Genomic DNA, 22,547 nt, shown 5'->3' on the forward strand with positions numbered 1-22,547 from the left:
TTGGAGCACTGGACTGAAATCTCAAGGTCCAAATCAGGAGTAGAAGGAGAGAGAGCACGAGCAAGGAACTCAGGACCGCGAGGGGTGCACCCACACACTGAGACAATGGGAATGTTCTACTGGGAACTCACTAAGGCCAGCTGGCCTGGGTCTGAAAAAGCCTGGGATAAAACCGGACTCGCTGAACATAGTGGACAATGAGGACTACTGAGAACTCAAGAACAATGGCAATGGGTTTTTGATCCTACTGCACGTACTGGCTTTGTGGGAGCCTAGGCAGTTTGGATGCTCACCGTACTAGACCTGGATGGAGGTGGGCGGTCCTTGGACTTCCCACAGGGCAGGGAACCCTGATTGCTCTTTGGGCTGACGAGGGAGGGGGACTTAATTGGGGAAGGGGGAGGGAAATGGGAGGCGGTGGCGGGGAGGAGGCAGAAATCTTTAGTAAATAAATAAATAATAAAAAAAAGAATCTAGGTGAATAAAGGAAATTTCTATGTTCTTTCAAAAAAAAAAAAAAGAAATTTCAAGCATTCACCACCACAGTCCAGCTTTTAAATAGGATTTCTTGTGCCTACAAAGCAGCACATTACCAAGTGAACCACCCCGGAGAGTCTTGGCAGTTCCCCCTCCTTTTGTGCGTGCCTTGGTGTGATATGTATGTGAATGTAAGGAGGTCTGTGGTTGATATCAGGAATAATTCTCAATTGTTCTTCCACTTTATTCAACAAGGTAGGACCTCTCAGGCAAGTCCAGAGCTTTATTAATTTAATAAATTGCATTCTCCCCAAACACAATAAGCAATAAGGACTGGAGAGATGGCTCAGCAGTTAAGAGCACTGGCTGCTCTTGCAGGGGACCCAGGTTCAACTCCCAGCACCTGTATGGTGGCTCACATATGGGTGCTTTTGGCTATGGCTAATCTTGTTTGCCCGCTTGCTCTGAGGATCCCTTGCCTCTGCCTCCTGAAGCTAGAATCACAGCTCACCTGGTATTTACTTGAGTTCTGGGGATCCAGACTCTGGGCTTTTTGCTCACACAGCAAATGTTTTACCCGTTGGGCCATCTCCACATTCCTCTTAGCAGTTCTGAAATCCAAGATTCACTGTGATTCCCTCCAGGCGTCCTGCTGTGTGAGGGGTTTCAGAACACAGGGATTCTCAACCTGTGGGTCTTGACCCTTTCAGAAGGGTCGCCTAAGACCATCAGAAAACACAGATATTTACATTATGATTCATAACAGTAGAAAACTACAGTTATGAGGCAGCAGTGAAAATAACTTCATAGTTGGGGGTCAGCACAGCGTGAGGAACTGTATTAAAGGCTGCAACATTAGGAAGGTTGAGAAGCACTGCTCTAAGGGAAGTTTGTACTCCCTATTCTCCCCAACCCCTGAAAATTTGATGAGGAGCAGTCAATCAGAGACTAGAGAATTGTGCCAACCCGCGGCCACATCACAAACATTCTCGGCTTCTCCACGAAGCTTGTCTTACCTTGGTCTCACACTTTCCCTGCTTCTTAGGGGCCGTGCAGTGAATGACTGCTTAGATTTTGCACACATGGGCTGCTCCTGACCCTCTTTCTGCCCACAGCTAAAACCAGCCTGTGGAAATATGAAGGAGACCAGGGTAGTGGGGTGGTTTCTCCTGGTTATTTTCTTTCTTTTTTGCTTTATTTTTCAAGATAGGGTTTCTCTATGTAGCACCTCTGAATGTCCTGGAACTTGCTTTGTAGACCAGACTGGCCTAGAACTCACTGAGATCTGCCTGCCTCTGCCTCCTGAGTGCTGAGATTAAAGGTGTGCGCCACCATGCCCGGCCTTCCTGGCTATTTTCTTGGCTTCTGATGGGTGCCAGTGTTGGAGGAAGGCAGCAAGACTTCTCCAGGGCTGTCCTAAGGGGGGAGGGGTGTGGAGGGCAACCCTTACTCTGCATACAGTTCTCATCCATGTGGACACACGTGTCCTGATGGTCCCTCTCCTTGAGCACCTCCCTACAAGCCACCCTTAGACTCACTCGGTAAACGGCGAGGAGACCCCTGCCTCATTAGGGCCTTGTTTGTCTCCAGGATCTCGCCCAATCGCTATTTTTCCTGAAACCGCCGACAACTTGGGCTATGTGGTGTCTTTGACACCTTGACATTAAGTGTTATTTCAAGCAGACCATCTTGTGAGCTGGTGGTTGAGGGCCTGCCTCAATCTGTGTGTTTTTTCTTCATACAATGTTGTATGTTAAAACTATGAATTATCCATTAGTATTAGAAAGGGAGTTCTTTCTCATCTCACCTCTGGTTCTTAGCTCCTCTTGAAAACTGGGGCACATTGACCCCACCGGGGCAGCTGCCACTCAGTGAGTACCCTCTAACGTGAGTGGAGAGTTCACCACGGCCCCTTAACTCCTCCTGGTGTCCCGTCTGTCCTTGGAGGCTTGGGTTTTGCAAATCTGTATTCTCCATGGTCCAGTCAACAGTGGCATTCCAGAAATGTCGAGGGCCCACAGGAAAAGACAGACCAGGATGGTGGCAAGATAGCGGGGCTGAAATAAACACAATTCATTTCTTTTGAATATTCGTGAATTATAAGCAATTTTCCAGCAGGCTCTGCCTACAGAACTTTGGTGGGACAGAGAAGAAGGCAGCCTGGGAATAGGGCTTACCTATGCTACCAATATAAGGTGCTGAAGGGATTATAGGTGTGCTAAGGTGGGAAGGAGAGGGTCCTGAAGGGGCGTGGTGAGGTGAGGAACACTCATCCTGTCTAGGAAGGTCAAGAGCTCTGGGGTTTCTTTGGACAGCAGGGCCCACCACTCAGTAACACAGTACTGAAGTGGCCACGGGGCAGAGTAGCTAGGAGAGGCAGCCTCTGTAGTCATGGAAGCACAGGCAGCTGCGTCGACTTAAAAATATGGTGGCTGACTGTCCTCCTAAGCCCTTAGGGACCTCGAGGCCACTTGGAAGGATGAGGGCCCTCAAAACCGGCGGAGGAGGAGGGGAATGGAGGGAGAACACACCCTAATCATGGATGCTTCTGGGAACATTACATGACCAGTAAGAAGCCAGTCCTGAGGAATTGCAGGTAAAACCCATGGGTGGGGAGGCAGGCCTGGGACAGGAGCTGGGTGTGTGCTTGTTGGGTGTGGAGTTTCCTTTGTGTCTGAACCTTCTAGAATGAGATCATAGAAATGGCATACAAGCTTGTGAGTAAAGTACAGGATGATGATTATAGATTTGAAAATGACATTAAAAATTACTTTTTGAGACAGAGTTCCACGTAGCCCAGGCTGGCCTTGAACTTACTAAGTAATCAAGGATGACACTGAACTCATGCCTCCAATTTCCAAATGCTGGCATTATCTGCAGTCACCACCATGCCCTGATCTGAAAACAATAAACTTAAATTATTGTCTAAATTAATCTCCATGTAGAAGAGGTTTAAAAGCTGGAGTGGAATTTCCTATTACCCTAGTGGGACAGTGACCCAAGATTACACTTCAGTTGGTTTAGAAAACGGAAACGCCATTCCCTGTCCCCAGCTCTGGGTTTGTGGGCCAGGATTGACAGTTACATAAAGGTGGGAGGGGACAAAGTCTTGAGACGCAAGAAGGAATGGGGGTCAGCTGGCACAGATCCCTCTAGACATAGGGACATGCCTCTGAGCAGAGAGCGATGGGAACCTGTATGTGTGTGTGTGTGTGTGTGTGTGTATGTGTGTGTGTGTGTCAGAGGATAAATCGTGGGAGTTGACTTTCTCCTCCGTCACATGGGCTCCAGGAATTGAACTCATGTCCTCAGCTTTAGCAGCAAGTCCCTTTCCCCACTGAACCATCTCGCCAGCCCACCTAGACCTCTGCTTCTTATGCCCTCCTCAGTTCTGATCAAGCATGTTTAGCAGTATGTGATGCAATCATGGGGACTCTGATGTCCCGTGCAGGAGGCTCAGCATCCTACTGCCCCTGTGAACCAAGCCCGCACAGTGTTCACACACATAGTTGCTCCTGAAGGTAGCTGGCACAGATTTAGCCTCACATGTCCAAGAGGAGGGCCATCTTAGGAGCTCTGCCTCCTTCAGGGCCAGGAAGCATGAGGACCACCCCAGTGGCTGTGTCTGTCCTGACACCTCTCTTCTATGGTCTCAGCAATCCCTGAGCTGAGATGGTCGTGAACACCCTTGTCTGAGTTTGGGTACCCTAGAGCAGCTGATGTAAGGATTTGAGATCAAGCAGGTTTGGGGGCAGTGGTTCCAGAAGGCATAGGGAGGGGAAGGAGGGGTCCACTAGGGGCTGTGAGGGCTGCAAAGGTTGGGTCCCTGACTTGGATCAGCCCATGAAGTCTGCAGGTCAGGGCTAGAATGCTGCAAGGTCAGCTCCCTGCCACTGCTTGGCTACTCCATCCTTGTCCCTCCTGTTTAACTCAACTATTCGTGGCAAGAGCCTCCTTGGTGACTTCCTGCTCCAAAGGAGCCTTGTACCTACTCCCAAGTTGATTTTCCTACAGTTGTGGTCACTAATTCTAACCTGCTGTAATGTCTTTGATGCTTCTTGTATCAACATGACAAGGTTTGCAGCTCTGAGCCTGGTGCTCCACCCAGGCACTTCTAGACCCAGGTACTTCCAGACCATTCTTGGAGCTAAAGGAGAGGCAGTGGTCAGTCTTCATCCACTGTCCACTTCCTCCCAATACAACTCCTGCCCCACCATCACCACTGCTACTGCTACCGCCTCTGCCACCACCAGCCCCTCCGCCACTGCCACCTTCACCACCACCGCCTCTGCCACCGCCACCGCCACCATCACCGCCTCCACCACCAACGCCACTGCCACCACCACTGCCACCACCACCATTGCTACAGCTACCTCCACCACTGCTGCCGCTGCTGCCACAGCTGCCACCACCACTGTTCACGCAGGGTCTTTAGCTCTTGAACTTATTGTATAGTTGAGGCTGACCTTGAATAACACTGAGTTAATAACACTGAGATGCCAGAGATGGAACCCAGGGCTTTGTGTATTCTAGGTGTCTTGGTTACTTTTCTATTGTTGTGAAGACACACCACAACCAAGACAACCCGTGGAAGAGTTTATGGGGCTTACAGTTCTGGAGGGTTACAGTCCAGGGCTGTCATGGCACAGAGCACGGCAGCAGGGCAGGAAGGGATGGTCCTGGGGCAGTAACTGAGAGCTCACATCTCATCCACAAGGACAAGGCAGAGGGAGGGAGGGAGGGAGGGAGGGAGGGAGGGAGGGAGGGAGGGAGAAAGAGGCCCTTGCTGGAGGCTGAGGCTGGGGCAGATCCTCTGAGAGGATCAGGAAAGAGGTCAGAACATCCGGCCTTGTCAGCCACACATCTGCCGTGGCTGCTTCAGAAACTCCCTTGGCCTTTTTGGTTGTTATTCCTAGAGACAGGGTCTCGCTATACAAGCCAAGTTGGCCTCAGTCTTATGTAGTCCTGGGTTGACCTCAAACTCTTAATTATTCTTCAGCCTCCTAGGCAGCAGAATGACAGACTTGGGCTCCCATGTTTGGCTTTGCCCTGGGCGTCCTTAAGTCTTTCTCAACGCAACGGGGAGGGTGCTAGTTACTGTATGACGTCTCCGCTGCTTAGCTAGGTTGTGAAGGCACATACTCAGTAATCCCAGCATTTGGGAGGAGGATGGCTACAAGCTGGAGGCTAGCCCGCTCTACTGTGAGCTCCACGTCAGCCAGAACTACATAGTTTGACCCAGTCTCAAAAAATCCCAAAAGAGTGGCTGAGGAATGACTTAGCAGGTAAAATACTTGCCACACAAGCATAAGGACTAAGTTTGGATCCCCAGCGCCCCTGTGAAAACTGGGCTGGCTCCAAGCATCAGAAACCCAGAAATGAGGGGAGGTGCCAGGGAAAGACGCATCCATGGAGCAGATTGGCCAGCTAGTCTAGCTGAATTGGTGAGCCTCACGTTCAGTAAGAGAGCCTGTCTCAAAAATGTAAGAGACTGTCTAGTTTGGTGGTGGATGCCTTTAATCGCAGTCCTTGGGAGGCAGAGTCAGGCTGTGAGTCTATGTCGTAATGAGTTCCAGGGCTGTATTAAAAGAAAAAAAAGGTGAAAGTGAATATACCATAAAGACCCCTGGCTTCCATGTGCAATTGCGAACGTTCACACATAAAACCAGAAACCAGGAGGGGGAGCGGAGGGGAGGGAGAAGGTGGGGGAGTCCCTGAATCAGTAGCTAGCACTGCTCTGCCTTGTCCCCTTGAACCTTAGTTCGACAGTGTGGGATGTTTCTCTTAGCTACTGAGAATCTGGGAGTCAAATCTCAGCTCCGATCCGATCCGTGTGCTCTGCCTCCAGGTTACCCCAGGAGCAGCCTTCCCAGAGCCTTGTTTCCCCGCCCCCCCCCCCCCCCCCCCTTTTTAGAAGATGCCCAGCAGGAGGCTCGGGAGGAGGAGCGCCTAGACTCGTCGCTGTCCTGGTGGCGGGGATGGTGACCTGGGCTGTCCTCCCTCCCCGCAACCCCGCCCGCGGTCGCAGCTCCCGTGCAGTCCCGGCTCCTCCCCCGCGCGGGGCTCGGCGCGCAGGCTGCGGCGCGCGCACAGCGGGGACCAGAGCGGCTCCGGCGCGCGGAGCCGGGCTCAGCCCCGGTCTGCGTACGCCGCGGCCCCGTAGCACATCGAGTCGGCCTGGGAGGCCCGCGGGGTGCAAGCAGCGCCGAGTGCGCGTGGGACCCGGTCCCGCAGCCGGGTGCAGGAGTGCGCGCGCGCCACGGCATGGAGCCGGCCCGGGAGCCCCCCGCGCGCACCCGCCCGCCGCCCCCCGCCTCGCGCCCCGCGCCAGCAGCACCTAGGCCGCGCTCGCCGGCTGAGGCCGAGGCCCGTGGCCCAGAGGGGCTGCTGCGGCGATCGGGGTCAGGGTACGAGGGCAGCACCAGCTGGAAGGCGGCCTTGGAGGGTAAGCGCGCAGCCTTCCATTTCCCGGCCCCCCGACTTGGGACCCAGAAAGTGGCCAGAGTCACCTTGACAGCTCACAGAAGGGAGGGTGATCCGGAGAATTCATTCATTTCGGGGGCAGGCAGATGTCACCATGGGAGGAAGAGGGGCTGCTGGGGACCACTTCTGATCACAGCCTTGACCTACCTTTGCTGTCAACTCCCTCTGTGACCTTGGAGCACCAAGCTCCAAACCTTAGTTGGGTCCGCTGCGAAGCACCTTGTCCCGCTTGCTTGCGAGTGGTGGCCTGAATCGGTAGCAGAGAAAACACTTAGTGCTTCGTAAAAGCAGAAGCTCTAGTTCCCCGAGGTGGTGCCTGTACTCTGTGGGGGTGGGAAGGGCGCTCTGCTGGTAATGAGAATGATAAATAGGAATCCCCAGAGGCTCTTCCTAGCGAATTTGGGGTGCCATCTATCCCTTCTTGTCATAGTGGCTCAAGGAGTGACCTCGGGCTCAATGAAACCTCAGAGTGACCTCAGTCACTCAGTGAGGTTTCGAAGAGACTTCAAGTAAACATGCTCTTTCAGGAAACTTGGGTTGCCTTCAGGTGACTGGTGCTGTCGGGAGATGCTGGAGTTGGCCACAGGGAGGGTTAGCTTCCAGATGCTTCTCAGGCTTCTACCCAGTAGAGCGGAGTCAGAGTAGGTGGTCTATCAGGGGTGTGGGACAGACTGAGTACCAGGTCAAGAAATGAGAGCCGCTGGCTAGAACGAGCCAGTCCCTTGTGGATAACTGAACCCTAGGATGCCGGACACTGATGAAGGCATTGGGAAAGAGGGATGGAGGGAGAGAAAGAATATGAGAACCGATACATCTGAGGGAGCACTCAGACCAGGCTACAGAGTTTGCTTGTTTGAAGGAGCTGTCCAGGGTTTAAGAGGACAGATCTGCGTGGGGGGGAGGACCTGCAGGGGAAGGATAGTGGGTGAAGAGGGTGGGGACCTGCAGTCTGGAGGGGACAAGGCCACCGGTGCTGAGAAAGGTGAGGTGGCTGTAGAGCATGGCAGACCCTTGGCCAAAGACTGTGAGCCATGGCAGGATACTGACTGTGGTGGGCTGTGAAGACGCTGGTAAAGTGGTTAGAACTATGGAGGCAAAGACGGCTTTCCCAGAAGCAAGGCTATTATTACAAAGGAGAACCTGGCCGGAAGCTAGGGTGGAATAAAGACCAACCAAGCCTTCTTGGATGTGTGTTTCTGGCTAGTGGTTGGGTTTTCCCTGTGACCTAAACTTATTCCATTTGATGTCACTCTCTTCTCTAGGCTGTCTTCTTCTTCTTCTTCTTCTTCTTCTTCTTCTTCTTCTTCTTCTTCTCCTCCTCCTCCTCCTCCTCCTCCTCCTCTTTCTTCTTCTTCTCCTCCCTCTCTCCTTTACTCCCCCTCCCCTTCCTCCTCCTCCTTCTGTAAGTATTTGAAAGGTTCAGCTCTACTAACCTTTGCTCTGTCCCCACTGGATAAGGCTATTTCAGGGTGGTGTGCTGGCTCTGGCTCCATCTCTGGCCCTTAATACATTGACTCTTGTCCTTCTAATGCCAGTGTGGCTGACTGGCCCTGCCCATCAGCTGAAGAAGAGGCTACACACTGGGCAGGAGGAAAGCGAGACCCTCTCTGGTGGTCCAGCACACCGCCATACTTGGCATCTTCTTGCAAAGCAGCCTTGTCTCATCTGAATGGCATGGCTCCCTACTAATATCCCCGTTGTCCTCTTTTGGTCTCTGGCACAGATAAGAGCACCCCTCCAATGGCTCTTGGGTGCTCAGCATCTTGGCCTGCTGACTTTCTACAGGACTGTTTAGTTCTGTTGGTCCTCTGAGGGTTTTCTTGATGTTCCTTGGGTATGTCCTATCTCCATCCAAAGGGACTGGTCCTCACAGGTGGCTGCCACTGTATGGGACCTTTGAGTTGGCTTGTTCAATCTTTTTTCAGTGCTAAGACACCTTCTTGGGCCCTGGGTGTATCCAGCCCTCACAGAGCTGTTCAAATAGGGCAGAGTCAGTTTGATAAGGGGCCAAGAGCTGGTAAGCTTGAGCCACCTACCCACACCCACTGGTGGGCTGTACTTTTTTCTCACCCTGTGGGTCATGTCACGATTTGTGCCTAGCGGTGCTAATCAGAGAGAGGTCTGGAGTGTAGGTTCTGTTGTGGTGGCTCCTTTCCCAGCTCCCTGAACACAGAACCCCACAGCCTGGGTGAGGAGGTCAGGGAAAGCAGCAGGGAGCAGCCGTCCAGCCAGAGTCCGTTGAGGTTGTCCTTGAGGCTGCTCTTGCCTGGCACTTTAGTTCTCTTAAGGACACATGACGGACAGCAAGATCTGCTGGTCCTGGGTCCCAGTGGGCTTGCAGCCTCTGCTTAGGCTGGTCCCTATCTTGAAGAGAAAAGAAAAGTTTCTGGAATGATGTAACTGAGCCCCCAGAGATACCTGCACCCTGATCTAACTTTGCCCCAAGCAGCCGTGACCCACCCATGGAGTTGGGTGTGTACCTTAGTTACCATTTAACTCTCATCTCTGCCCTAATGAGGCGAGTGAGAGTGTTGAATATCTCACTCAAGGACACACTGGCCGCTAACACAGGAAACCGCCGTGGGATTTGCCATTGGCCTTCTGGTATGAAAAGCTTGCCTCTTTTCTGGCACCATCAAGGACACTGGCTCAGAGAGGCTAACTGGACAGAATCCCGCTGCGCTTTCTGAGCACACGGCTCTCCTCTCCTGGTCCCTCCGAAGAGTCTGCCACCCTCAGGAGGGGCAGCTTTTCCCTCCTCACAGCTTGAGAGAATTGGAGAGCTCCAGTCAGAAGGCCGTGGTCTAGAAGACAGTCCTCAGTGACCCGTTAGCTCTGCAAACAGAAAACAGACGTTGGTTGGTCGGGCGAAGGTTGCTTTCCCTGTGGGTGTGAGTCTGTCCTTCCAGGTGAAGGCTGGGAAAGCTGATCCAGACTACCCCACTGGGGTCTGGAAACACTGAAGATGAGTCAAGATAGAGCTATTTCTAGCCTTGGGCCTGAGAGCGGGGCAAAGTGTTCTGGGGTAGGAGAGAGGGGACAGAGTGACTCCGCTTACCTCAGGCTATATAGATTTCTCAGTGGTCACCAATTCTGAATTTTTAATGTTGAAAGTTTTTTTTATTAGGTACAAACCCACAACTTCCTGATCAAAACCACATACATGCATTTGGCAAAAGCTACCTAAAAATTTAAAAATTACCAAGTTTCACATTTAAGCATTTTAAAACAATCAGGATTATGGCTGGCCAGGCTGTACCCTGGATGGTTTAGATGTCAGCCAAGTGCTTTTTTGGGGGATGTGGGTATGAGGGGGATCTGAGGTACGAAGTTCCAGTTGTTCTTTCTAATATTAGTCCAAATCATCCCATTTAGAAGCCCGGATAACCTGCACCGAGAACTCCAGCGTATCTGGACAGGCCATTGCATGGTGGGATGACTGAAAGTTAGGTGCCTGTGAAAAGCTGGACTGTGTTCACACCACAGGAGCCATGGTGAACCCTAACTCCCAAGACCGCAGAATGTGCCCTTGGGTGGAACTGTAGTTCTGGCAGGCGTGATTAGTTAAGAGAAAGTCAGAATGAAGTTAGCGGGTCCTAATCCAGTGTGAACTGGTGTCCTTAGACAAACACAGCTACACCCCTGAAGGCCACGTGCTAAGAGTGACTGAGGCTTAGATGGTAAAGTCATGAGCCAAGGGCTTTCAGCAAAACTCCAGGAGCTAGGACGAGCCAAGAAGGCTTTCCCTGAGGCCTTCGAAGGCAGCATGGTCCTGCCAACACCTCAACTTTTGGACTTCTGGTTTTTATAACTGTGAGAGGATACCTTTTGAAGCCATCCAGCTGATGGCACCTTAGTTATGCAATCTGAGGAAGTAGATACCACATGGACTCCAACTATCCAGCCTCAGGCATCAGGAGGGCAGACAGCGAACAATGTGTCGGGAGTCGTATGGTGTCTGTGTTAGGGGTTCTATTGCTGCAGTGAAGCACTGTGACCAAAAGCAACTTGGGGAGGAGAGGCTTTATTTGACTTATTTTTCCACATCACTATTCATCATCACAGGAACTCAAGGACAGAAACCCAAACAGGGCAGGCACCAGGAGGCAGGAACTGATGCAGAGGCCATGGAGGAGAGCTGCTTACTGGCTTGCTCCTTGTGGCTCACTTAGTCTGCTTTCTTATAGAACCCAGGACCACCAGTCCAGGGATGGCACCACCCATAACGGGCTATGCCCTCCCCCATCAATCACTAATTAAGAAAATGCTATATAGCTGGATCTTTTTTGTTTCGTTTTGGGACAGAGTTTCTCTGTGTAGCTCTGGAGCCTGTCCTGGAACTGTCTCTGTAGACCAGGCTGGCCTTGAACTCACAGAGATCCGCCTGCCTCTGCCTCCCAAGTACTGGGATTAAAGGCGTGTGCCACCACCACTGCCCAGCAACTACAGCTGGATCTTATGGAGGCATTTTCTCAAAAATCCCCTTCTTTCAGATGTCTCTAGTGTGTGTCACGTCGTCATAAGGCCAGCCAGCATAGTGTCCTTCTTCTGTCCACGCTGCATAGTTTAGAGAAAGCATCCTTATGAAGAAGTGAAGAGGCTCTTTAGTGATGGTGGGGACATATGTACACACTCTCCTTTTCTACCAAGTTCCTTCAACTCAGTTGAATAGTAAGGCTGACTGAGAATACTGTGTTCAGCGTTGAATCCTAGTCTGTATCATGCAACGCAATGGCCAAATTCTGCTTTAGGGAACCCAAAGGAATTCAGCATGGTTCTTAATTCCAAGGTGCTCAGGACTGGTCATCAGGTGCTCGGGGCTGGTCAACACTCACCGTGTTGGACACAGTTCTAAGCACTCTACCGTCCTCCCTCAGCAGCCACAGGGCATCAGTACCAGAAACCTTCATCAGACCCCAAGATCCAAGGATGCTCAGGTGCCTGAGACCAAATGGCATATTTTCACCGAATCGGCTCACATCTTCTCATACACTTTAAACATGTCTAAAGTCACTATAATATCAAATAAATGTAAAGGCTATGTACTTTGTTGCTATTCTGTATTGTTTAAGGAAAAACAACATGACATGAAAGTCTGCACCTGTTCAGTACTGATGTGAATTTTTCTCATATCAGTCTAGAGCTGGTTGAGTGTGTGGATACGGACCCCCAGAGGGGGCGGCCCTGTGTACACTGACATAAACACCTGAGAGGTAGATGCGGACATGGGGGCAGTGGTGACTTCTGTGTGTCCACATTCAGAAAGGGCCAGAGGATGGATATGAACCCGGGAAGTGATTTCAGATGCTGGGTTCTCTAGAGGAACCCAGCGTAGGGTCCAGTGGAGCTCAGTGTTGACCCCATGAGGAATACAGCTTAGTAGAGAAATCCAGCATAACCCCCTGGTACAGGACAGCGTAGACCCTGGAGACCTCTGTGGAGGCCAGCGTAGACACCAGAGACCTCTGTGGAGGCCAGCGAATTTCTGCTGGTGCATAAACCTTACTCAAAGAAATGATTCTAAAATGTTTGTGAGTCTCACAGGTCCAGTGCCTGGCTGAATACAGAATTGCCCTCTCTATCCCTTTCGAGACCTGCTAACAAACAATAGAGGGACATTTAAGTGCTGATCACAGTGAGAACTGCAGTTAAGAGCTTGTGTACAGGGACTGAGTGCTAACGGACTTAGGCCACCTACGAAAGACCACTCAGCAGAGGAACCACAGGGGCCACATTTGAGGATCCCAGAGCACAGGGGCAGGGGCATGGTGGAAGGTGGGCTGAAAACAGAAAGAGGGGTGTGGAATGTCTTTCAGAGATATGGAGCCAGATCTAAATAGCCCGTCCCCATTTCTGGCAGGAACTTGAGGTAACACTCTCAAGAATCAGAGCTGCTATACAGGACCATACAAGGAGCAGGCTTTGGAGCTCACTTTCAAAGTGTGAAGGGCACGCTCCGAGCTCCGAACTTTCTTGGGAAGAGTTGTCTCCAAGTTATTGCCGTGTCAAGAAAACAGCGGTTCCTCTGGAGATGCCAATCCACGTGGGGGAAAAGCCAAGGAATTTAACAGCCCCAGATCAACCAGCCAGAGCCCCTGCCATGCTCCCACGGACAGCAGTGGACTCAGAGGCTCCAGGGAACTCATTTGTTCTCCTGCCTTAGCTGTGAACAATACCCACGCCCCTCCAGGAATCAGAATAAGCGTAGGGAGAAGCTCACAGTCTTCTCATCTCTCCCTGCTGGAACAACTCTCAGCTGTGTCTGCAGAGAAACTGTCACAGCGTAAACCAAGAGTAGGCTGCTTTAAGAGAGGACAACACAGCACAGTGGGGGCAAACCCCAGACACCTTAAATTACCATTGCAGAATGAAAAACCTGGGAGGAGGGTGAGAGGATGGAGCTGAAGACATTTTCCCAGAAATAAACCAAAGCAGTAGAGATGGGGAGCAGGTGGGGAGAAGAGGGAAGGAGGAGGGCCAATTGAAGAGCTCAGACATGTGAAGACTTTGACTTTTAGGAGGAAATCAGAAAATGAAAGAGAAGAAACCATGCATGATGTAATTAATGAAAACTTTTCCGGCACTGACAGACATGAGTTTCCAGGTTGCAGGGGCCGTCAGTTGTGCACTAGAGCAGAGAGAGACATCACTGCGGGGAAGTCAAGGCAACGCCTGAAGCAGCTGGTCACAGCCACAATTACGGGCGGAGAGAAAGAGACGCATGCATGCCTACTGCTTGGCACACGTGTTCTACGCTTACACAACTGAAGAAGCAGGGAGGAGTGCCCCTTCCAGGGCGCTGACCCTTCCCATGACAGTGAACACAGCCAGAGCAACCCACACACAGACCCCACCTAGCATGGACAGTCGCTTATTGAAACCCTTCCCGGGTGGGTTAGATTGTCTCCCGTTGACCATTAAGACTAACCGTCACAAGTGGATGGACCGGATGTGATATATCCATAGAGTGAAACGATGAACCATAAACAGGAGTAAGGTTCTGTCCTGTGCTATGACGTGGATGAGACTTGAAAACATGTTAGGTGAAGCCGGGCGGTGGTGGCGCACGCCTTTAATCCCAGCACTTGGGAGGCAGAGGCAGGCGGATCTCTGTGAGTTCGAGACCAGCCTGGTCTACAAGAGCTAGTTCCAGGACAGGCTCCAAAACCACAGAGAAACCCTGTCTCGAAAAACCAAAAAAAAAAAAAAAAAAAAAAGAAAAAAGAAAAAAAAAACCAAAAACCTACCAAACAAAAACACATGTTAGGTGAGATAGGCCTGACACCAAAGAAAAGGCACTGTAAGATTCACTCCTGAAGTGAGGAGGACCAGCAAATGGGGAGAGGCCAGGCAGAGTGGCGGTGGGTAGGATGGGTGTGGGAGTTACCATTTAGTAGGTGCGGACAGAGTCGAAGCTTTTGCATCCAGATGACCACACTAGCCTGCTACTTAATGCTATGAATTAAGCACCTAAAATGGTTAAAATGGTAAATTTTATGATGTGATATAAATATCACACATAAATCCGTATCACAATAAAATAAGAAAACCCTCTGTTTTAAGTCTGAAAGGTTTTCTTTATTACCATAAACATCTTAAGTGCAGATAAAAGTAAAGAGAACCTGGAAGAGTGGGTGAGGGGTGACAGATGGTAGAGGGGTGGGCAGCATGCCAGGAGGTATGGGGTGGAGGGGGAGGACCCGGGAGCAGACACCCTGTCGCAGGCTGTGAGGGTAGAATGGGTGAAGCCTGGAAGATGCTGGAAAAGCAACAGGGGAGCCCAGGTCAGAAAGCTGTGACTGCCACAGGAGTCTGTGGGCAGTAGGGGTGACAAAACTGGGGCCGTGGTCCTGAAGAGAGTCTCTCAAAGGGCTGGCACCATCACTGTCACCCTGAGGGCTGCTTCCAGCTCTTGCTCAGTTCCACCCCATAAGGCTCTTGCTGTTAGGACTTGGGGACGGCACTGGGGGCTGGAGACAGGACAACAGGTGGCAGCTGGTACTGACCCGTTTGTCTTTTCCTTAGATACCACCACACGCCTGCTGCTGGGGGCCATTGCGGTCCTCCTGTTCGCCATCCTGGTGGTGATGAGCATCTTGGGTGAGTGTGCACGTCAGAGTGTGTCAGCAGCACACACCTGTGTGTGCTGTGTGGACCAGTGTGCACACCTGGTCCCAGCATGCCTAGCTAGGTACATTCCTCCACGTATCAGATTACGGGGGAGGCACACAGTAAATTAGAAGTGGTTGGTTGTTAATACAATTGTAGCCTGAAATAATACACTTCTACACGGACCATGCAATGGTACCAAGGAATTAGATCATAAATGCCATGGGCATTCTAGGCTAGGCAGGCAAAGCCTCTTAGAGGTGATGATTTGGCAATACGAGACTTTAAATATCACATTCATTCAACAAACACTTAATGAACTTTGCTATATGTGAGATCCTAGACTGAGAACCGGAGTGGGGTGGGGACTAGGGAGAGGTAGGGAGGAAAGGATAGAGAGAGGGAGGGAGGGAGGAAAGGAGGGAGGGAAGGAAGAAGGGAGGGAAGAATGGAGGGAGGGAGGGAGAAGGGAGCTTCCCCCGCATTTTTGATTCTCAGTTGTATTTAGCTCAAAATCACCCTTATGCCAAAGAGGCATCCTTTGGAGGGGAATACTCTGGATGCTACACGGGAAACATTTTTAAGGGGGAGAGGCTCACAAACATGGAGTTCTATGTGGTCGTGAATGGGCTCCAGAGGTAAAGAGGGGGCAGGGGAGGCTCCCCACAGGGATTGTGTGCTCTGGGGAGACTTCTGGGAAAATGTCTTGGCCTCTGTGGAGTTTGCAGAAGTGATTGAAGCTTTTCTTCTTCCTCCTCCTCCTTTTTGAGTCAAGCACTGATGTAGCCCAGGTTGGCCTTGAATTCCCTGTGTTGTTGAGGCTGGCTCTGAACTCCTGGTCTGACTGCCTCCACCTCCCCAGTGCTGAGATTAAGGGTATTCTGTGCCACACCAGGTCTGTGTAGAGTGTGCCAGTACTGGGGATCGAACTCAGGGCCTTGTGCATGCTAGGCAAGCGCCCTGTCAGCTGAACCACACCCCCCCTCCTGTCCTCAACCCTTAGGTATTTATTTTTATTATTTTATGTTTGTGTGTGTGTGTGTGTGTATGTGTGTGTGTGTGTGTGTGTGTGTGTGTGTGTGTGTGTATAGACCAGAAGAGGGCATCAGATCCCCTGGCGCTGGAGTTATAGGCAGTTTTGAGCTGCCTCACGTGGGTGTTGGGAACTGAATTCAGTTCTCTGCATGAGCAGCTTGTCTTTCAGCCACCGAGCCATCTCTCCAGCCTCTTTACTTTTTAGGAAGCAGTCGGACCAGGAGTGGGTTGCCTCACTAAAGTGGTGAAATTCCACTCCCTATCAGTCTCTACCAAAATCTCCCTCGTCCAACTTGCTGAACGAGCAGAGGGTCTGAATGTGTTTGCAGGTAGACTGAGGACACCACGGCCAGATCAACTTTGGCTGGAATAAGGTTGCGAAAGGAGTCATTTCCCCTTCATTCGTGTTCTGGATCAGCAGGTCAGGGAATGTGTGGACACGGCTTTGGTGTCTCTCAGGAGAGCCCAGGGAGGAGGCTATACCATGGACATTCCTCCCAAGTGGGCCTGAGCCAGGGCTTAGGTGTGCTCAGAGAGTGTGCAGTGATATGTCAGTGTCCGTGTGGTGGTAGGTCCCCAGGACAGTGCAGCCCCTTGGGTAGTATGCTGTGATCTTGGCCCCATCTTAATCAGTATTTTAATTAATCATTTATATGAAGAAAAAAATCACATGCTCATGGAATTTGCAGTTTTTACCATTCCACACGATCAAAGGAGAAAACAATCAAGACAAAATTTACCTTTAAGGCCTGGATAGTGGCACACACCTGGTATTCCAGACTGGAGAGGTAGAGGCAGAAGCTCAAGGTCAGCCTTAGAGAATTTGAGGTCAGTGTCTTAGGGTTCCTGTTGCTCTGGAGAGATGCCGTGACCATGGCAACTCTTATAAAGGAAAACATTTAATTGGGGCTGGCTTACAGTTCAGAGGTTTAGTCCAGTGTCATCATGGCGGGACATGGTGGCATGCAGGCAGACGTGGTGCTGGAGAAGGAGCTGAGAGTTCTATATCTGCATCTGTGATCCACAGGCAACAGGAAGTGAACTGAGACACTGGGCATAGCTTGAGCACAGGACACCTCACAGTCTACCCCCACAGTGACATGCTTTCTCCAACAAGGCCACACCTACACCAACAATGCCACACCTATAAGCCTATGGGAGCCAACTACATTCAAACTGCCACAATCAGCTTTGGTTACATGAAACTGTGTCAAAATTCAAAACTAAAGCTTACCTATAAAACTTCAAATGAGCTAGGTACCGTGGACTCATGATTTTAATCCCTGAACATGGGTGGCAGAGGCAAGCAGATCTCTGAGTCTGAGACCAACCTGGTATACATAGTGAGGTACAGGCCAGCCAGAGCTAAATAGTCAAACCAAACCAAACCAAACCTCAGATGAGCCCAAGAGAAGGAGAAATGCATAAAGCAAAGCCAAACAAATTCCTGGATTCGGATTAACCTGTCTTCTGGTCTCCAGGAGATGCAAAGCGAAAGTTAGCCCATGACAAAGAGGTCTTGGAGGGTTGATGGACTTTCTGAACTGCTTTCCCAGAATAGTGTGTGTGTGTGTCTGTGTGTGTGTGTGTGTGTGTGTGTGTGTGCATGCACGTGTGAGCTGTGGAGGACCAAAGAGGGCATGGGATCCCCTGGAACTGGAGTTATAGACAGTTGTGAGCTGCCATGTGAGTGCTGGGAATTGAACCCAGGTTGTTTGAAAGAACAAGATTCTTCATCTCTGGCCATCTCTCCAGTCCCCATTTAAAATAATACCTTTTACACTTACGTTTCATGCTGGGATATGGGTGTAGATGTCAGGGGACAATGTGCAGGATGGGTCCCAGGGATGCAGCTCAAGCTGTCAAACTTGGAGGCAAAATGTCATTATTCACGAGTGAGCCATCCACCTGGCTCAGGACTCAAATCTAAAAGGAATTTCCTAGAAGTTCAGTGGTGAGGAGGGTAGTGGAGCTAGCTAGAGAGAGAGTGTGTGGTTATGAAAAGGCACACTGTCCTGCCAGGGTCTCCCACCCTGGCTACGGAGATGTAGATTTCAGGTCCCTTCTGATCTGAGTTCCTAGGGCTAAGGGGGAGATCTTTGCTTGGGTTTGCCCCTCTGCTGCTCCCATGATAACACACTGACCACTACTGTTCAGTGCCTCCTGATGTTCATTTCATCTGGAACTCCTCCTTGGGGCACAGTGACTTCAGCAGTGTCTCTGAAGGGCACTGAAGTCCAGACAGAGAGAAAGAGCCATGGGAAGAGGCCAGGGGACACAGCGGTGACCAGGAACACTGGGAACATGGCAGTGGCCAGGCACTCTTGGAGACACTCAGCCCCTTCTCCCTCCCTGCAGCTTCCAAGGGCTGCATCAAGTGTGAGACGCCCTGCCCAGAGGACTGGCTGCTCTACGGAAGGAAATGCTACTACTTCTCGGAGGAGCCTAGAGACTGGAACACTGGCAGGCAATACTGCCAAACCCACGAAGCAGCGCTGGCTGTGGTCCAAAGCCAGAAGGAACTGGTGAGCACCTGGGTCAGAAGCAGGGACCCTCACGCCTCCCACCCCACAACCCCCGCGCCAACTCAGTGGAGTGGCTGAGTGACCCCCTGGGTGTCTGTCTCCAGTTACTCAGCCACTGTCCAGTCAGGGGGCGATGGTGAATTCCCTCGAACCTCCATCCTCCACTTTCGTCCAAGGCTGGCCGGCTGAGCTTAACTCAGTATTCAGAGGATGGATTAGAAGCTGTGAACACACTTGGACAATGTAAAAAACAAACCCTCATTTCCTACCATCTAAATCAAGCACTGCCTCTCCGGTCACATCTCGAGTTGTTTTGCCAATAGAAAGGCTAAAGAGCCCGGAACGCCTGAGCGCTTGCTCATTTTGGACATTGTGGCACAGAGAAGTGCACTTCTAAAAGAGGAGTGGGCCTCAAAGCCAGTTTCTGTTTGTCTGTGTTGCACAATATTTGTGTGTCAGTTTCTGAGAAAGTCCCAGAAGTACTGGTCGAATAACCTGTTGTGGGTAAGATTTGGCCAGAAATCTAACACGTCCTGAGGACCATCCCCAAACTCCCAGCTCTGTAACTGAAGCAGGCTGTTGGGGACATTTGTGGCCAGCTCGGGAAGCTGCTCTGGTCTTGCTCCAGCAGTGACTGCCCAGGATTCCGTTTGTCATTGGTCCTCACTCAAGTGACCTCACACCGTCTCAGTACCCATCACTCTCTGCAGGGCCAGCGTCTCCAGAGAGCGCCCGGCTGGGGCCATGCCGCCGTGACAAAACTGCACTCCATGCCTGGCTCTCTCTCCTTCCTTTTGCAGGAATTCATGTTCAAGTTCACACGGAGGGAGCCCTGGATTGGCCTGCGCAGAGTTGGAGACGACTTCCACTGGGTCAACGGGGACCCGTTTGACCCAGACACGTGAGCTGAGACTCCGTTTTCTAGGAGAGAGAGGAGCTTAAACAGGGAAGGGGTCAGCCCCAGAGGCAGCTCTCTGACAGACACGTATGGTTTTATGCTAGCTGGAATGGATAGGTCTCTACGACAAGTGCCGGGGGTGGGGGTCATCCGTGAAAGTGTCTGCATTTCCCTCTCAGTCCAGCCTGAATTGGTGGCCCAGCCGCACACAGAGCTTCTCAGTGGAAGGCACAGATAACTTTTGTCTGTGACTACTCCATCTGTGCCTCTCCTGATGGCCAGAACTTAGTCATGCCTCTGCATGTGGTTGCAAGGGATGATGGGAAGCGTGCCTTCTGTAGGTAGCAGAGTTCCACACTCACGGTGGCAAGAGAAGCCAGGAACTCTGGACACAGCTGCCCACTGGCATTGCTGATCACCTTTTCCCACGACAGCCTCTTCTAGGGCAGGTGCCCTGAGGATGGCGTTGGGGGCACCGTGGTGCTGTGTCTGTGTGGGCCAAGTAATCCGGCTACGATCTTGGGCAATGGGGGTAGCGAGTGCGGCTGTGGAGGTGGAGTGTGGTAGTGAAGGTGTGTGGTGGTGTGGCAGGGTAGGCTTAGGGACAGGTAGGTCACTTCAGCTTGTAGTCCAGACTCCACCTATGGAGAACTGGGCCCGGACACGGCCTCTCAGGGCTGTGATAAACGCTTCCTCGTGGTGCAAACAGGATTCTGTGGGAGGTGAGGTGGGCAGAGGGCAGCTCTGGATTGGGCACCTTGGAGCTGATCTTATAAGGAGATAGAAAAAGAATAAAGAAGGCAGGGAGCGTTGGCGACAGATGTGTGGAACAGTTCCTCATCATGGAACGTTCCGGAAGCATAGATCTGGAACAGTGGAGGACTAAACTAGCAAGGCGCACCCTTGTCTGTCCCGGAAAACACTCCACTGGTGACTGGGGAGGACAGCCAAATGGCCTGTCGGACCGCCCGTGATGATGGTCAAGCAGGCCCTCGATCTTTTTTTTTTTTTTTGGTTTTTCGAGACAGGGTTTCTCTGTGGTTTTGGAGCCTGTCCTGGAACTAGCTCTTGTAGACCAGGCTGGCCTCGAACTCACAGAGATCCGCCTGCCTCTGCCTCCCGAGTGCTGGGATTAAAGGCGTGCGCCACCACCACCCGCCTTCCTCGATCTTTTTTCTTCCACCACAGGTTCTCCATCTCGGGTATGGGCGAGTGCGTCTTCGTGGAGCCCACCAGGCTGGTGTCAACAGAGTGTCTGGCGACCCGGCCCTGGGTATGCAGCAAGATGGCCTACACATGATGTGGCCCAGGCCAGAGGTGGCCCTTCTGCCCCGGCCCAAGGACGGTGTCTGTTCTACCACCTGCTTCTGACAGGAGCTGCCACCCTCTCTGAATGGAAGCAGTAGGGAGGGTGGTCCCTGTCACTGTCCCCTCTCAAGGCTCCAGAGCTCTGAGGCCCTGGTTCCTGGTTTCTCTTGTTCCCAGGCAGGTCCTGCGGCTTAGCAGTTATATCTCATGTGCTAAGTAGTGTAGACATCTTGCCTCCCATACACACAAGCACACACATGTATACACATGTACACTCACATAACAACACACATGCAGGCTCTTTATAACGGGTCACCCTTCCTTGGCTTGGCCTGGAAGCTTCCTCACTGCAGCCCTGGTGCTCCTGGGCAGAGGGGGGCTGACGTGGGTTATCTGGCTTTTGGCTCAGTCGCCTGCCCTCCCCAGCGGCTTCTCTCAGGCACAGCTTCCTCAGCACCTTGCAGAGAACAGCCCAGGGCTGGAGGCCCCTGTCTCTGTCCTCCCTGCCTTCCCGGGGTCCTCAGGCAGGGCCCCTGCTGTGCTGTGGTGCTGTTGTATTGGTCACTAATGGAATAAAAGGTTTGACTGCATCTATGAATCTGCTGCTATTTGTTTCCGAGTCACAACCTGGGGAGGAGCAGGGGGCAGTCTGAGGGGGCCACTTGTCCCATGTGACAAGCAGCATTGTGTAGAAACCTAGGCTGGAAAAATGAGCAACAAAATGGAACACATCTCTTAGATCGGACTTTATTTAATGTTGGCGGCGGCTGTGTTATGTTCAGCCGTGTGAAGGGTGGACTCCATTCTGGTACCTTCATTACTATTTGACTCAGTATGACAAATGCCTATTCACACCTTCTGTCCTGGCTACTTTTCGGTCAACTTGACACAAGCTAGAGTCATCTAAGAAGAGGGAACCTCAGTTGAGAAAATGCCTCCATAAGATGGGACTGTAGGTAAATCTGTAGGGATTTTCTGTTGGGAGAGCCCAGCTCATTGTATGTGGTACCATCCTTGGGCTGCCGGTCCTGGTTCTATAAGAGAGTGGGCTGAGCAAGCCATGGGGAACAAGCCAGTAAGCAGCGCCCCTCCATGGCCTCTGCTTCAGCTCCTGCCTCCAGGTTCCTGCCCTGTTTGAGTTCCTGCCCTGACTTCCATCAATGATGAACAGTGGTGTGGAAGTTTAAGTCAAATAAATCCTTTCCTCCCCCAGTTGCTTTGGGTTCTGGGGTTCCTCACAATCACAGAAACTTTAACGGAAACAAATACCAGGCTCGTGAAGCATTGCTATGACATATCTGACCGTGTGTTTTGGGGAGGACTGAGGAAGGACTTTGGAATTTTGGGTTGGAAAAGCCATGGAGTATTCAAAGCTTGCTGAGCTGTTCTGGGGGAGCTTGGAAGATGAGAATGCTGAGGGCAATGTTGAGGGTATGGAGGCCTGGCTTCTCCAGAGGGCACTTTGAGAGTCCCTTAAAGACCCCATCAGGGATCTTTGCTATTTTGAGTTCGGAACCTGTGAGCTAAAGAATCAGCCATGTGGGGGCTGGAGAGATGGCTCAGAGGTTAAGAGCACTGATTGCTCTTCCAAAGGTCCTGAGTTCAATTCCCAGCAACCACATACATGGTGGCTCACAACCATCTATAATGAGATCTGGTGCCCTCTTCTGGCATACAAACATGCATGGAAGGAATGTTGTATACATAATAAA

At 51.5% G+C, this 22,547-nt stretch overlaps 1 protein-coding gene across 1 annotated transcript; it reads left to right on the plus strand.

Moving 5' to 3' along the window:
* The first annotated feature begins 6,532 nt into the window (after nt 1–6,532).
* Clec2l (C-type lectin domain family 2 member L) lies at nt 6,533–21,442 on the plus strand. Its single transcript, XM_041675595.1, has 5 exons — nt 6,533–6,922; nt 14,986–15,060; nt 18,463–18,629; nt 19,430–19,530; nt 20,716–21,442. Exons 1-5 carry the CDS (start codon nt 6,742–6,744, stop codon nt 20,825–20,827), a joined length of 636 nt encoding a protein of 211 aa, XP_041531529.1. The 5' UTR covers nt 6,533–6,741; the 3' UTR covers nt 20,828–21,442.
* The last annotated feature ends 1,105 nt before the right edge of the window (nt 21,443–22,547 follow it).

The sequence above is a fragment of the Microtus oregoni genome, unplaced genomic scaffold (genome assembly GCF_018167655.1).
Source record: "Microtus oregoni isolate MIOR12 unplaced genomic scaffold, Mior012 000026F_ref0000081, whole genome shotgun sequence".
Taxonomy (NCBI): domain Eukaryota; kingdom Metazoa; phylum Chordata; class Mammalia; order Rodentia; family Cricetidae; genus Microtus; species Microtus oregoni.

Bases quoted from the DNA above. Each gene is read 5' to 3' on its own strand.
- Clec2l (XM_041675595.1), top strand. From the start codon at position 6,742: ATGGAGCCGGCCCGGGAGCCCCCCGCGCGCACCCGCCCGCCGCCCCCC. The intron at 6,923-14,985 runs GTAAGCGCGCAG...TCTTTTCCTTAG, and splicing joins CTGGAAGGCGGCCTTGGAGG to ATACCACCACACGCCTGCTG. The intron at 19,531-20,715 runs GTGAGCTGAGAC...CTTCCACCACAG, and splicing joins GACCCGTTTGACCCAGACAC to GTTCTCCATCTCGGGTATGG.